The sequence below is a fragment of the Colletotrichum aenigma genome (genome assembly GCF_013390185.1).
Source record: "Colletotrichum aenigma strain Cg56 chromosome Unknown KSG_Cg56_contig03, whole genome shotgun sequence".
Lineage (NCBI taxonomy): Eukaryota > Fungi > Ascomycota > Sordariomycetes > Glomerellales > Glomerellaceae > Colletotrichum > Colletotrichum aenigma.
In genome coordinates this window covers 1,645,573-1,661,603 of record NW_023500909.1, presented here as the reverse complement: position 1 = coordinate 1,661,603, position 16,031 = coordinate 1,645,573, and the positions used below count along the sequence as shown (strand labels likewise).

General features: G+C 53.7%; 2 protein-coding genes across 2 annotated transcripts; both read right to left on the bottom strand.

The window, feature by feature from the left end:
• Nucleotides 1–290: 290 nt before the first annotated feature.
• CGCA056_v004428 (uncharacterized protein) lies at nt 291–1,565 on the bottom strand (the record flags this gene model as incomplete). Its single annotated transcript, XM_037319683.1, has 1 exon — nt 291–1,565. One exon carries the CDS (start codon nt 1,563–1,565, stop codon nt 291–293), a length of 1,275 nt encoding a protein of 424 aa, XP_037181337.1.
• Nucleotides 1,566–6,901: 5,336 nt separating this feature from the next.
• YBT1-2 (ATP-dependent bile acid permease) lies at nt 6,902–12,451 on the bottom strand (the record flags this gene model as incomplete). The annotated part of the gene is made up of 2 exons (XM_037319682.1): nt 6,902–12,197; nt 12,381–12,451. The coding sequence occupies 2 exons, from the start codon at nt 12,449–12,451 to the stop codon at nt 6,902–6,904; spliced, it is 5,367 nt and encodes a 1,788-aa protein (XP_037181781.1).
• Between the last annotated feature and the right edge of the window lie 3,580 nt (nt 12,452–16,031).

Below are 16,031 nucleotides of genomic sequence, written 5' to 3'. Positions count from 1 at the left end.
TATCAATTCTTGTATTGAAGAGGTGAGGTGCGTGCGAACACTCTGCAAACAACTGTTTTTTATGGCCTCGCTACCCATGCAGAACGGGGTATTCTGAAGAAAGAGTCGGAAACGATCATAATAACGTGCAGTCTGGGAATCGTCATAATGCAAAAATGAAACGCCCTCCGAACCAGCCGACCATGAACGCATCAGAGAAAAGGGAAAAAAGCCAAGCCAAGCGAAACCAATCCAAGCTGAGATGAGAAGACCCGGAACCAAAAAAGAAATGCAGTACACAGGAAAAACGCCTAGCAATCGCCGCCCCAGCCAAAGTGACGGTTCACAACGTTCATCGCGCTCACGCCAGCCCTCACGATGCCCCTGGTCCTCTCGTCGTCCATGCCCGCGAGGACATCCTCGAAGCTGGTATCCTGGCGGCCTTCGGCATCCCTGAGGTCCCGCTGGTCCAGCTCGCCCTGGCGGCGCTCCATCACGGCGCGGTGGATGGCCCTGGCCCACATGTTGTACCACTGATCCTCAGACACGGTGATGTACTCCCTCCCAACGACGCGGCCGGTCTGCGGGTCCCGCTTCCGCCGAGAGAAGGGCCACTCCGCCTCGACGACTTCGAAGCGCTTGGTGCGGAAGAAGAGGTACGGCCAGGCAAAGACCCACAGGAAAGTGAGGTAGAACAGCCAGCGCACCCAGCTGGAGAAGCGCCAGCGGTTGACCCGGCAGGTGTTGTAGACGTCGACGCGCTCGTCGCGGACGGGGAAGCTCACGTCGATGCGGCCGCGGTAGTGGGTGGAGCGGACAAGGTCCTCGAGGCGGCCCTTGAGGCGCTCGTCATCGTCGAAGCCGGTGACGGTGCGGGAGAGGGTGAAGGTCTTGAGGCCGGCGTGGGAGGCGCAGTAGCGGTGGCACCACTCGCGCAGGGTGGGCGGCTTGCTGCCCTCGACGACGCCGCCGGCGGAGGAGGAGCCACCGAAGCCCGGGGCGCGGGTTGGGAAGACAGTGCCGCGGCGGACCTTTGAGAAGTTGTCTGCGGTGCGCAGGTCGCGCCAGGACTGGCGGGCGGAAATATCGCGGTAGAGGAAGGGGGTCAGGTCGAGGCTGACGTCGAAGTCGACGACGGTCTTGGACTCGGTCTTATTCTCCGACTTGTGGACGGTGCTGGAGTGGGTGCCGCGGACGCGGACGTACGGGCGTGGAGGGAGCTGGGCGAGGGAGGTGATGAAGGATTCGAGGTAGGCGGGGTCTGTGTCGAGGCGCTTGGAGATGTGGATCTCGTTGCCGGTTGCGGGATCTCTGCGGAAGAGATTCGGGGCGGCGTGTTCGTCTGCGAGCAGGAGAGAGGGATTCGGGGGCTCGGCGGCAGGGTCGTCGGTGTAGGAGGGCGGCAGGTCCAGGGCGGCGCTTGAAGATGCGGCGGCCGGGTTGTCGAAGTAGGGGTCGTTTGTGTGGAGGGAATATGCGTCGTTAGGCTGGTCGAGACGGAGGGGTGGCGGGTTGTTGGACTTGGCGACTTCGGGGGCTGCTTTGGAAGGGGGCAGCTCCGGGGAGAAGGCGCCTGGCATCGACATTTTGGAAATGTTGGTGTTGTTGCGGGTAGAGTGCCTGGCCGACTGCAGGGTGCGGAGAAGAGATCGGTGAGTGGAGGTGAGGATTAAGGACGTGGAGAAGACTGAATATTCCCTGTCGCTATCTTGGAGGGTGGAGGGAGAGGAGGACTCGATCCCGCAAAGATGGAAGTCGACGGCGGTAGAGAGAACCGAGGAAGAATCAACACGAAGACAAATAAAAAATTAAACGAAGGACGGTGCTGAGTGAGGGGATGAAGGAGAGGGATGGATGGGGTGATGCCGCAGGCAGCGAAAGGAAAGGTAAGGAAGACAAGGTATGGTCTTTCCGGGTCGCTATTTTGGCTTTGCCGTCGCTCTGGAGTCTGGGCAAGGTTCCAGGCCCGGAATCTGCATCCACGTCTTGGCCACCAGACCCTGAAGTGACCAACGAAAACAACAACACCTCACACTCCAGCTACCTTACTACGCTGCATCCAGGTACCCTTACTGCCTACACGAATCAACGGCCAACAGTTTCGTCTTGCGGCGCAGCAGCATCCACCTGCTTGTTGCGGAGGACCCTAACAACCTCACGGCCAGCTCACACAAACAGATTTTATTGTTTTTCTTCCCTTTGCTCGTCCTGGTGCCTGAAGGTAAGGTACGCAGCAGACAGGGCCAGAGAGACAATAAAAAACAATATTTGGTGCGGAGAGACGATTGAGCGCCACAGATTGGCCACTGGCCACTCACCACGGGCCTCCTCTCTTCTCCTCCTCTGCAAGGCGACGTGGACGCCAAGTTCTGGCCAGTCAGGTGTCGGATGGCGGTCATTCTGCATTGGGCGGCGCCCCCGCCATCTCCACACGGAACATCCAACCGGGCGCTGGCCACTCAGCCACTCGTTGCAGGACCTCGTCCCACTGTTGAGACGTCGCTCGTGCCACCTGCTCAATGCGATGAACCTGGCAACACACTGGCAAGTGTGCCTACATATATCTGCCTGTCCCTTCCCCCCCCCCCCCCCCCCCCCCCCCTTTCCGTGCCAGGTCATCTATTTTCAAAGACGCGGTGAAGATCCTTTTTGGATCAAGCCGAAGGAAGGGAGCATGTTGCGGCGCTGAACGTCCCTCCCGGCCCGATATCATGTTGTGATGCGCGACTGCTGCGGCTGAAGGCGCTTCGTCAGCGACGCCGCGCCCCCTTTCTTAGCTGGCTGAATGAGCGGCGCCATCTGGGTGTGGCGCTTTTCGTTTGCTTAGTTGACTTTTGATTGTTTCTTCATGCTGAAAAAGTCTATTCCCAGCCAAGACTGACATGACATGGTGTTCTGATGACCTTTCCTGCCGTTATGATCTCAACTGTCGAGAACTTTGGTCACCATCCACCAAGGTGCTCAAGATCAATCTTGTTGATGCCAGCCTTTTCGTCTAGAAATATCTGGGATTGGATGTGAAGGTAAGAACAAGCTTCACTGTTCCCTGCTTCCGGCTGGCAAGGCTTACTTACGAGATGAGTAGGTGTAAGGCCCGGTCGGCGAACACGTTTTGTCAATTGGCGGGCATGACCGCGCCAAGATCTCCCAATGAAACTAGGGACAGAGCAATCTGAAGCCAACTTTCTTGTTCGGCGGACATGACGAGAGGCACAAACCCGTCTGTATCGTTATTGACATTCACCAAATAGAATTGTTAAGAGCTAACTCTACTATCTCTAATTCAACCCTCATGTCGACACCAATCCAGAAAATCGTACGCATATATATATACGGTGGCTCTTTTTGGGATTGCGATGGGTCTTCATACAGTCTGTTGTAATCGAGTCTTTGATACCATCTCCTAAAGCTCGGGCGCGTATGAAAACGTTGTGGTATCATCGCAAGGTGCTCAACCTTCAACATGAACTTAAGACCGCCGCTGTCACCGTTACTGTCTGTCCACGTCGTCCATCACGGAAGAATACTGCAGATATGTCGGAGAAAAGACAAAATGGCGGTCTTGTCTACATTCATATCTGCAGCTACCCCTACATTTTACGAATGCGTCACTCTTACGGCTTTGAGAAAACGCGTGTTAGCGGAAGAAGAACTGAGTCGATCAGCGAGGATTGTGTGTTTCAAAGAACCTGAAGTCAGCCGAACACGCATATATATACGATGCTCACCACTGCAAATGCATATGAGGACCTCGTCACATGATTTTGCTCAAAACGTAGCAATTTGTATGCGTTTTCTGCCCCTTCACAGCATCTATTCTGTTCATTTCAGTGACCTATACCGCAATGTACGAACTCCTCGTTCTCACTGCATAAAGATAGGCGCATCAGCTCACGGGATGATGGGCCAATACAGTCTTTCAAAGTCACGGGCGTGTTTGCTGGCTGTACGTGCTATCGAACTGTAGGAACACCATCACACTTGCCTCCTTCAGATGCGAGGCCAATAGTGTCGTCGTGCGCTCAATGGCAGCTGAATCCCACCATAATAACTCCAGTATTAATCGTGAATACGCCTCGGACCATGGAGACCGTGGATGAAGGAAGAGAAAGTGTTTAGTGCTGGAGTTTTGGAAACAGCTCAGTGCTATGGATTTCTTACATCGATACGAAGGTCATTTTCTCTGCCACGATGGAGACGGACCTCAAGACATCCACGAGATTTCCCCCATGGAAAGTAAGCATATGGTAGATTATACCAGTCGATTTCGAATCTGATGCAAAACAACATGAGTTGAAGGCCCGTCCGTTGTCTTGTCGATTTACTGAAAACGGGTTTAGAACATAACTAGCTACATAGCTTGGCGACCTTCTCTCGTTCGCCACCTCCTCGAAGTGCCTGGCTCTCCATCCATCATCTGCGCCCGTATATTGGACATGAAATACGGCCAGCATCGCCGTACTCTGTTCATCTTGGTCGACCCTCATCGGCGCCGGCCATGAATATCCGGCTGCAAGCGTTTGCTGAGCTGATGTGCATTGCCTTTGGTTGAGCGACACTGGCCGTGGAAATATGTGACAATCCACAACAATGCTATTTGGAAATCCTTCGCTCTGCTGTTGCTTTGAATGCGGGCAATCACCAAGTATAAATGAGCCTCATATGTGAGGTGAAGAGCTTGTCCTTCTTTTCAGGCCAATAAGGCTTGATGATATTCTGTCATTCCTGACGAGAATTTATGAAACGATCGCTAGTGTGCTGCTATAGGCTAAAGCGTTCGGTGCATTTTCAGCATCCGGTCTTCAGCCAGCTTGCCGAGATATAGCAACACGTGGGAATACCATGAGAATGATGAAGGAAGATGATGTCTATGGGCCAGGCAAAACCACATAATGAAGCTTAGCGCAACCGTTTAAGATATCATAGCTTTCTAGACGTCATTTGTCTGGCATAGCTCTGATGCGCTAAATTGCTACGACTGCCACATTGTACCCTTCTGGATCGTGACAGACACACATACTACATACTGCAGTCTTTATAGAAAATCCCATCCTCGCTACAACGATACCGTACAACTCAGCCTGACTTGTACCGGTATCTGGGACGACTCTAACCGCCCTGTGGTTGCTGCGCTCCCAGAGCCTGCAAATCGTTAGATATAAGAACTGACTAAAGGTGAGTTTTCTCTAAGCAGAAATCTAAATGACACAAGTCTCTGTTGATTAGTGGCGCGGAAACTAAAGGAGGCTTGGGTAGCTATCCTAAGGTAGGTAGAAAGTACATCTCAGGCGATGCTGAAATCCAACCGTTTCCGTGGCTCGTTCTGTGGTTCTCATTGCCACTCACCCGTTCCAGAGTATTTCCGGATTTGCATGGGTTATACGAAATAAGCATCGTAACCCGAGAAAAGGAGGGCCTTTCTGTAACGACATGGCCTGAGGCCTCGCAAGTGTCCATGGCACGATCAGTATGATCCTGATGACCCAACCCATTGTGTGCTCTCGCGGCTTGAGGTTTTGCCTGGGAGATCTCCTACTTATATGCGTAGCCAGTGATAGAATGTGGAAACGAACAGGAAAGGCGCAGAGTGCATAAGTTCTTCCATTGATCATGCAGTGTTACGCTCTTACTTAGACCTCCGAATCGACAACTTCCGAACCAGTTCGCGGGGCGAGGAGACGACCACCGTGGAAAGAATGTGGACGGCCCTGAGCGATAGATATTTATATATAGCTCAAGAATGCTTTAGAGTATGTCCCTAAGTGTAACACCGTGGTACATCCGGTCAAGCTGTCTGATAAACTGCATATTCCACTAATCTACTTTTTGCAGCCATGCCTACGAGGTCAAACCAACATAGCGCGTGCTGTTACTACATCCCCCGTTCATCCTCCATATAGATAGTCGTGTATTCCTGAGATATACTCGAGAAGAAAACAGCTCTTGATAGAAAGATTGCCGCGAACCGAGGGATTGGAGAGACCGGAACGGTTGCAGATGCTCGCCTAGCTCTTGCGGGATCTCGCAAACCGAATTTTCGGGCCGTCTTTGTTGACCGCTAGAAGACATGGGATCTTCTCTTTTTTATACTTCAGGGAAGACATACTACTGCTCGTCAACCAATTATCCGGAGGCCGGTTACCACGTATCTCGCGTCCATCTACTCTCATACACCACTCTCTCCAAGCTCCGGGGCCAAAAGGCCACGCGGCTCAGGGTATAAAAGCTCTAGGATGCTGGTCTTAGTGGGATGGCACCAGACAGGAATTGAAAGTCTTGTATGGATTGTCCGTAAGTTTAGTAGAGCCGACGAGTAACCACAATCCAAGGTGAAGTCCTCAACCTCATCACGACTCCATCCATCTCCCAGACCCATACCCGCCATGAGCCCCGGCGTCCCCTTTCGGGAGATTGTTCATTGGTATACTTCCAATCCAGAGCCACGCAACCATCTACGAGATTGCTCATACAGACGAAGCCTCGACCACGACTAAGCAACGGGACAAGCATTCGCTCGCACTGAACTATGTACCACTTTTGCTGTCACTGAGCACATTGGCTGGTTCTGCCTGGTAAGGGTGAAGCAGCTTCTTTTATACTCGCGGTAGGCCAGATAGATGTGTAAGCCTAGACTGGGAAAGGTTTAACGAGGCCAATGGAAAACTTGGACTTGCTGGATCATAACACATCTAACACGGCAGTAGCGTCGCCGGGTCGAATATTCGTGAACATGATTTCAAGTCACCAGACGTAACAAAAAGACGGTAGATGAATGAATGAACAAAGAGAATATTCCTGTATCTACCGAACCTAAACTATCCTTTACCTTATTAAAACACAACGCTGGCGATAGCTGAGAATACCAACCCCCGGCTCAACGCTAAGACATAATACACAAGGCCAAGTCGTCCAGGTCAGGCTCCTATCCTCCGCCAGCCTTCCTGGCCTCCTCGTCGGCCTTTGCCTTTTCCTCAGCTTTTCGCTTGTCCTCTTCCTCGGACGTCTTTGCTTCCTCGTCAGACGCCTTCTTCTTGGCGTCCTCTTCCGCTTTTCTCTTCGCCTCCTCATCCGCCTCTTGTGCCTTCTTGGCATCTTGCTCCGCTCTCTCTCTGGCCTGGGCTTCAGCCTCAGCCTTCTTCTTGGCCTCTTCCTCGGCCTTTTGCTTAGCCTCCTCATCGGCCTTGGCCTTGGCCTCTTCGGTGATCTTCTGGGCTTCATCCTCGACGGCTGTCGCCTGGCTGTCACCGATTTCCTCGTCGTCAATGTCGACTAGCCTTCCGGAATCCCACTTCTTCTTGGCGGCCTTGATCAGAATAGATAGCTCTCCACTCATATCGCACATGCCCCGGAAGCTGCCGTTCTCCTTGCGAATCAACTCGTATGGGTGGCCGTATTCGACAACGGCTCCCTTATCCAGAACAAGCACCTTGTCGTAGTCCACGATTGTCTGCAGACGGTGAGCAATGGTGATGATGGTGCTGGTCAGTTCGCGAATCGTCTCCTGAATCTTGGTATCGGTGGCGTAGTCAATGGAGGCCGTTGCCTCGTCCATGACCAGCACATTCGGGCGCTTCAAGAGCGCTCGGGCGAGGCACAGCAGTTGACGCTGGCCTTGAGACAAGTTGGAGCCGGACTCCGAGACAGTCGACGATAGGTTGAGGAAGACGTTCTTGTTCGTAGGTGCAATGGAAGAAGCAGGGCTCGAGTTTGTCTCGCCCTGGATGAGGCCAAGGTTGGGGGTGGCTGGCAACATCGAAGAGGCGGAGGGTGTCGTAGGTCTAGTCGTCGACTCGTTAGGTCCGATGAGCTGAACCTTGCGGAGAGCCTCGAAAATTTGCTCATCCGTGTACGCGTCAAAGGGGTCGAGGTTGCTGCGGATGGTGCCCATAAAGAGCGTAGGATCCTGGGGGACGATCGTAATAGACTCTCTCAAGTCGCGAAGTCCAATCAGTCCGATGTCAATGTCGTCGATCAAGATCTTGCCCTCGTCGGCCTCCAAAGCTCTGAAGATGGCCAGGGCCAGCGAACTCTTGCCAGCTCCCGTTCTGCCAACAATGCCGACCTTCTCCTTGGGGTTGATCTTGAAGCTGAGGTTTCTCAGGACAGGGTCAAGATCCTGGCGGTACCGCGTGGAGTAGTTGATGAATTCGACAGATCCCTGGCTGGGCCAGTTCTCAGGGGGGCGGTTCTTCTCCACAATGGGCTCAGCCTCTTGCTCAACGTCCAGGTACTCCTTGATACGCTCCACTGAGTTCATGTTCTGTTCATTGATGGCATAAAGGCGAATGAGCCACAGGACGTTCTCCGTGAATCCAATGGCGTAGCTGAGAGAAATACCGGCAAGTCCAGGCTCGATGGTGCCAAGGCTGAAAATGATGAAGACTCCAGCAAAGAAAGACACCATGTCTCCAAGAACATCAGTTCTGAAAGCTAGCCATCGGTTAGCAGCCCAAAGATAGATGAAAGGACGCGCCTGCACATTGATCTTTGTCAGGTTCTCGCGGATGAAACGGCGCTCATCGCCATAGGCACGAATAGTGGTCATTCCCGACAAGGTCTCGCCAAATTGCTGGAATAGAGGGCTTCGCTGGACGGATTCCAGGCGCTTCAAGTCTCTAGAAGCTCGGAGATAGAACGAGCCAACAAACCAGTAAGCAGCGGTGATGAAGACACCAGCGATGAGGAAGCCAGGGGTGATGACAGTGATCAGGACGACAGTGACTAGAATTCCAAGAGCACATCCGAAGACGCCAATAGCGATGGGAGCGACTTCTTGGTCGACTGCCTCAAGGTCCTTGCTGAAACGGTTCATGAGCTGGCCCAAGGGAGTAACGTCGAAGAACTTGAACTTGGCCCTCGAGACGCGGGAGATAAGATCGTTGTGAATCTTCTTAGAGGCCGTCAAAGAACCGTAGAAGACCCAGATATCTCTGATGAAGGCTGTGGCCGAGCCTGCGACACCGATAATGGCAAGAATGGTGAGATAGTAAGTAACGTTGACGTCGGAGTTGTCGGTAGTGGAGAACGACGAGCTGATTCTCTCCCCAATATTGGCGATGGAGGCGAAGTAAGTGGGAGACAGCGACTGAGAGCTGTAGCTGTGAGATGAAGTCGAGAATGTCATGGACTGCTCTTCCGTCTGAAGATACTGCTTGGCCCACTCCCGCACCCACCAACTAGTTGCAACACCTGAAAGCTGCTGGAGACCAAAGACGCTGAGGGCAACGATCCAGAACCACCAAGGGCCCATGGATGACAAGTACAACTGGATGACAGGCCACTTGACGGAGCCCTCCGCCTTGTGTTCCTCCATAGCATCCTTCGTCTCCTTCTTCTTCTTGTCGTTCTTCTTGGATCGGGCATCGGTGGTGTTCTCGTCGCCTGGGTTGACGACGGTTTCGGAACCATCCTCCCCGACGCTAGACGGTACACGGGACGGAATGCGGGAGACAGTGGCGGAGTTGATGGCGGCCTTCTGGATCTCCTCTCCGAGCTTACCGGAGGCGATGAGTTCGCCCGATGGACCTTGGGCACCAATTCTGCCATTTTCGAGAGTAACGATGTAGTGGGATGAGGGAGCGCACAATGTAAGGTTGTGCGTGACGAGAATGCAGGTTCGGTTGGCCATGAGAGGACCTTTGATAGCATTGTTGAAGATCCATTGCGCGGTATGGGAATCCACGGCGCTGAGGCAATCGTCCAGAAGAATGTGCCGAGAGTTGGAGTAGATGGCGCGGGCAAGAGAGATACGCTGCTTCTGGCCACCAGAAAGAGTAATGCCCTTCTCACCGACCAGAGTCTCATCGCCGTTATCGAGAATCTCCAGGTCACGCTCCAAGGCGCAAGCGACAATGACGTCTCGGTATCTCTTCTCATCGTAAGGTGCAGCGAAAAGAATATTCTCCTTGATGTTGGCGTTCACAAGCCAAGCAGCTTGGGCGACATAAGCAACCGTATCCGCCAAGTGGGTTTCGGGGTCAGCGCGGACTTCCTCACGGCTGCGACCACCAGGGCAGTACACCTTGCCATCCACCAGAGTCATTTCTCCCAGCAAAGCCATGAGCATAGATGTCTTTCCAGAACCTGTGGGTCCAGCAATGATATTGAGCTTTCCGATGCGGAAGTCAACGTCCATATCCATGAGACGGAAAGCCAGGGATCCATCGTCCGCGACAACGTCCTTGCCACCCCAGATGAAAGTTGCCTTGCGGAAGCCGATAACCTTGTTGCCGTTCTCGTCCACATTGTCCTCGCCAAGTTGCTCGTATTTCTCCGTCTCCTCCTCGGTGAGGAACTCCTCAACACGGTCCAAAGAGACCTTGGTTTCCTGAACGTGAGCAAACATGTCTCCCATTTGATCGAGAGGAACACGTAGAAGCATGAAAAGCGAGATGGCAGTGAAGGCCACGGAGGGGTAAAGGGGCTTCTTCTCGACGAGAGTGTACATCAGGAAAGAGAAGAAGGTGATGAGAACAGGCACGGAGTTCCAAACGGCAACCGCGAAAGACCAGATGATGTAGCGGGATCGGAGAGCCTTCAACTCCGCAGCACGCTTCTCGTCCACGATTCGGCCAAACTTAGCCTCCCATGCGAAGTACTTGATAATGCGGATGTTTTGGAGGACTTCGTTGGTTACATTGATTCTCTTGTCGGTAGCTCCCAGGATCTTCTTTGACGTGTTGGCAAAGCCTCGGGCGAAGCTGTAGTTGATGGGCAGGAGCAAAGCCATGACAACAAGACCGGGGATGGCGCTGAGACCCATAACTTGCCAGAGCAGAACAATCGCAATGACCAGCTGCGTAGGAGCGGATGCACAGATGAAGTGGAGGTAAGCGGTGACCTCAGAAATCTTGAAGCTGTCCACAGACATCAAGTTGATGATGGTGCCCAGGTTGGCCTGCTCGTCGTCCTTCTTCTCAGCGTCCTTTGCGGCACCGTTGGCAGACTCGGCGTCGCTGGCCTTCTTGAAACCCAACTTGGACTTGACCTTTGCGAAGAAGCCCTTCTTCTCGGAACCAGAAGGCTTCTTCATGCCGAGTTCTTTATCTTTGCCTGCGGCGGCCTTGCGACGAAGCGCCTTGGCATATATTTCACCAACCATGATGGCACGAATGCGAATGCAAATCTTGCGACCAATCCACAGAGCCATGCCGTCGGCGAACGATCTCACGATGTCGAGAACGGGCAGCAGGATCACGTACAGCCACAGGACGTTGATCGGAGCTCCTTCGGGGCGCTCCACATACTCTAGGATGGCCTTGAGCAACATCGTTGGGGCGAAAGTGAAGATACCAGCCAGAACTGCCAAGGCGAATTGGCTTAGAAGCTCGGCCTTGAAGTACTTGATCAAGTGCCATGACAGGGCCCCGGTCCTCTTGAGTGTTCTGTAGTCCGCCAATACGGCCGCAGCCTTCTCCTTGGGAATGAGGTTCCAGACACTCTTCATCTCAAGAGTCTCCTTGTATCCGCGCAGGATCAAGGGGTCGAACCAGGAGAAGGTAGCCAAGGAGAAGAGGGAGGCCAAAGGCTCGCGAGAGGGCTCAATTCCATCTTCCCACTCCAACAGCACCGTCTTGTTGCCCTTCCTCGTGGTGACAGCAAGGCCAAACAGCAGGGTGGTCAACGCAAACTCGAGAATGACGAGGATCTGCGCGAGCTGAGGAGGCGGGTGGACAATGACGGAGCGGAAGATTGCAATGGTAAACAGCCACTGGAAGAGGTAGATGAAGGCCGTGTGGTTCCAGATGCGAGGCACGCGCCACTTTGTGTTTCCCAAGAAGAGGCGCAGTGTGACAAGGATAGCGACGTAAACCCAGTTGACAAGGCCAACGATGGTGACGATCAAGCCGTGGCGGCCGGCAACAGAGCCAGTCACCAAACAAACAATGTGAATGGCAATCAGACCAGCAATCGCAAGCTCCTCCACGACGATGGACAGGTTCTGACCGTGAGGACTGTCGGCCTGGACAATGGATCCCTTAGTGGTGGTCTTGACCAGAGCCAAGCGGCCACCGCCGTTCATGGTGAGTGCCTCGTCGTCGTCCTCATCGTCGTCGGCGGTCTCGTCGGGAGGAAGCTCGGTATGCGAGTGGTGATGTTCGTCAGAAACCTGTTCGTATCCATGTTTGCGATTCTTGGAGATGCTTCGAAGAGTCTGCACGGCGAGGTGGAGGAATGAAAATCCTATTATAATCAGAGGGAAGAGAATCTTCAGATAGCTGCAACGAGAAGAATGGTTAGTTGCGGAGTCTATCAGGCGCAAAAATTGTCGGCGCAAGGGTACCGCGGGCACAGCTGTAGGAGGATGTGGTGCGGTGGTGCATGCGCTTTGATGCGATGCGCTCGCGGTGCGACTGAGAAGGATGCGACGGAGCACAAGACAGGGCGGGATCATGACTTACTCCTGCTGGAAACACGGCGTGAGATCATCGATCTGCCATATTGGCCAGCTACACTGAGCAAAGTTGCTCATGTTTGCTGCTGCTGCTGCTAGTACCCCACTCCCGTATGGCGGGGAGAAACGCCCAAAAGAAAGCGATCAATGGTCGAGCTCCGACAGCTTGTGGTGTTGGGGTAAGATAAGCTGAATGGATGGAAGTGTAACGGCGTCTCGGATCGGTTCGCGGCGGTCCAGTCGAGGGAGCGGTGGCGGGAGCCGACGTCGGACTTTGTTGTTGGAGAGGGAGGAGAAGGCGAGGTAGGGCGGGTGTTTGTATGTACGTCACTTCATCTGAGAGAGAGAGAGAGGACCAAAACCTAGGCGTTGCAGAGGGAGTTTCCGTCGGGTGCACGCTGCTGGAGGGCAGGTGATGTCGGGGGAAGAAACAAAACAAAAAAAGAGAAAAAGGAAAGAGGGATGGAAGGAGGAAGAGGATGGCACGCCTTTGCTGCAGAATCCAGAATGAGTTTTGGGGGTAGGGGGGAGGTGTTAAGGTAGCTAACTTCTGGTCCCGTCTGGTCTGGTCTGGCGTCTGGTTAACAACACTCCATGGCACTGAGTGACTGACACGGGGAACTGACGACGGTGCCCTGGCCTGTCTGTCCTCCTACTTCGTCGCTAATTTTTTTTTTTTTTTTTTTTTTTTAACTGGACCCGGTCCTTGCTGGAGCACTCGGGGGCCGAATACCTACACATACACACACTGGACACATACAAAATACGAAGCACACAGTCGCCGGAGCAGCAGCATAATGATCCGCGGCAAGCAGCTCACAGACCTGAGGTGGGAAACAACAACGGCGAGGTTTCCACCGCCTCATCCACACTACCTGAAGGACGCAGTCTCCACGGATCTTGGCCAGAGCGGAGCCTCCCTCCCTCCAAAGTACCCAGAATGGCGACCCCGGAACCCAGCTTCGGGCGTTGTTCCTCACTGTGAGCTAGACTGGGAGCCGAAGCCATGCCTCTGGAGTCTGGAGTGCTGGACGACGCAGTCGGAATACACGACACAGGCGCAGGCTCCGTCCGGCAAGGTCAGATGCAGTCCGGAGGTCCAGGGTGTACCAAGGCGGCCAGGGTCGTGCCCCGCCAGCTGCACCACGATAGCAGCAAGCCATCCAGTGGGAAGCTTCAATTGCAGCAAGCATGTGCTCGCTAGCAACGCTCTCCAGAAGCCTCCTTTTCGCCCTGCTTCAGCGTGCAGCTTTCTGCTCCACCAAGCGTGCTCCGTAAGGGCGCAAAAGGACTGAAGCTACGGTTTTATGTTGGTCTACCTTACCTCTCCGCCGGAAGATAACGCGTGCGCAACTGTTTGCTGTTGCGGCTGCTTGCCATGACGACACAGATCAATGGATGAGTGATGTATGTAGGTAGTAGCCAAGTAGTTATCTCAAAGCCATCGAGTCACCTGCCGGCCAGCTTCATTTCTCCCAGAAATGAGGTGTCGCTGGAGCGTCTTGCGTAAGGCCTCTCTCATTCCACCAACCCAATGATGTAAGGCTCCCCAATCTAAACATCAAGAAAAACCCACCAGCTCCAGCTCCTTCCGGCCCAGAACGCTCAACGCCCCATGACGACCGAGCGAGCACCTTGTCGTCGGCGAGCTCGGTTTCCTCTTCCCCACTGCGGCAGGTCTCGGTACGTACCCGATGAGCAACTGAGAGCTCGATCTCTGAGGAAGGAGGAAAAAAAAAAAAAAGATGATGAAAAATTCCTGAGCAAGAGAAACAAGAGGTACGTATCTATCTTTTCGCAGGGCTAGACGCCATACCACGCTAGAAATGGCAAGGGCGAAAAGGCGCAATGAGCAAGCATAATTGAAAGTGCAAGTGCAAGTGCAAGTGCAATTGCAGTTTGTAGCTCCTGCTTGGGTTCAAAATCGCAGTCAGGTGCCGGAAGTGAAGGCGCAACGCAGCTGCTCTGGCTCTGGCTCTGCTTGCACACGGATGGATTCTGGAAAGCGCGTTTGCAGGGATCGTGAGCCCACAGCGGCAGCACCTCACTCTCTCGCTCTCTCTTTCACCCGCCAACCACACCTCTGCCAACCCACCTTCCACCCGGATCAATGCATCCTTGAAGCGTTGCTCCCGAGAACCTGGCCCTCTCGCAAGCAAATGCCTGCTTCTCGCCCTCCGATTCACCTCACCGTGTTTTCATGGGCATTGGCAATGGCAGCCCGCAGTGTTTATTGTTGCAGGAAACAGCGGCATAGACAACACCCGTTCCATCGGCAGCGTCCCTCCTTGCTTTTGCCTTTGGTGAAGAACAGATGGCTTGCCAACAACTTGCGACACACTTTCCCATGAGATCAGAATGATGTCTCAAGCCAAGCACTGCTCCCAGATGCCTGGGAAGTACACGGCCAAACCTTGCCTCGTCAATCTGACTTCCTGCAAATTTGTCCTTCAACGAACGTCCTTTGGGTGTTTGGCAAGAGGGACCTGCGCCGTCTCCTTACCGCCGACTAGCCTACACACTTGGAGCTCAAGCTGCTTTGCTAGGCTTTGACCATCAACAATGTCTTACCGTCGAACAATGCTTTGAACTGACGCTCCCTCGTCCCTAGAGGACTCAAGGCGCCCACTCAAGGCATCCCACAAGCACCAGCTCGCTAGCCTCTGGATCCAGGAGCTGCCACGAGGCTCAAGGTTTCCTTCCCAACGTTCAGGAACATCCGCACCCCTCCGCCTTTGGTGCGCTGTCAGAAGCCAATCTTCGACTCCCAACCACCACACTCCCATCGTGTACAACGCGCACGGCTCACTCTTCGACTTCGTCGACATTGAACCAATTGCATTGCGTCTTGACACATCAACTGCTTGAGTCGTACGCCGACGTTTTTCTCTGGTCGTACGTAACGATCGACTGCAAGACGGGACTCTGAATATCCCGCCCGTCCTCACGTACGGCGCCGCACCTGCAAAGCGGCGATAACGAATAAGAGAACTGATCCTGGATGCGACTTCCTCCCCCACCCGCTTCAAGCATTTCTGCTGCATGCCGATAGGCGCTCGACTGTCGGCATGAGGGAGATTGCTTTCTTGCCTTGGGCCATCCACACCCCTCGCTCTCCTGGAATACCAAAGTCAACCTGAATCGCACGCCATACGCTCCATTGCGTGCTCTATTCGTACCTCTCCTGCATACGCGTGTGGCATGGATGGAAATTGGCTTACATAAACGCACTCCAGATACCACTGACGGGTGACAAACATGAAGCCTCATGACCTCCAGGATAGGCCCAATCGTGTCAATTGATTCGCCCGTCCCTCCATCACGCGGTTGATCAACGCAGAACCCCTCATTTTTCTTCTCCTGAAGGTCGCTCAGCTCTCCTCAGAACCGAATTACAAACGAAGTCCTCGGCTGGACTTTACTGGACTGGACCCTCAAACGTCGAATCCGCACCACCATTGCTGCTAATCAGCGACCTTCCCGTTGGGGCAAGACACTGCTCGGGAATCAGATCCATCTGTTTGAGCCCCCGTTCATGGTCCATCCCATCTCCCCAAAGCGGGATTCGGCCAACAATGCCATTGCCATCGGCCAATGACTCACCTTCACCGCCATTCGAAGACACTACACCTTCAGTAAACCACAGATACTGCATGAC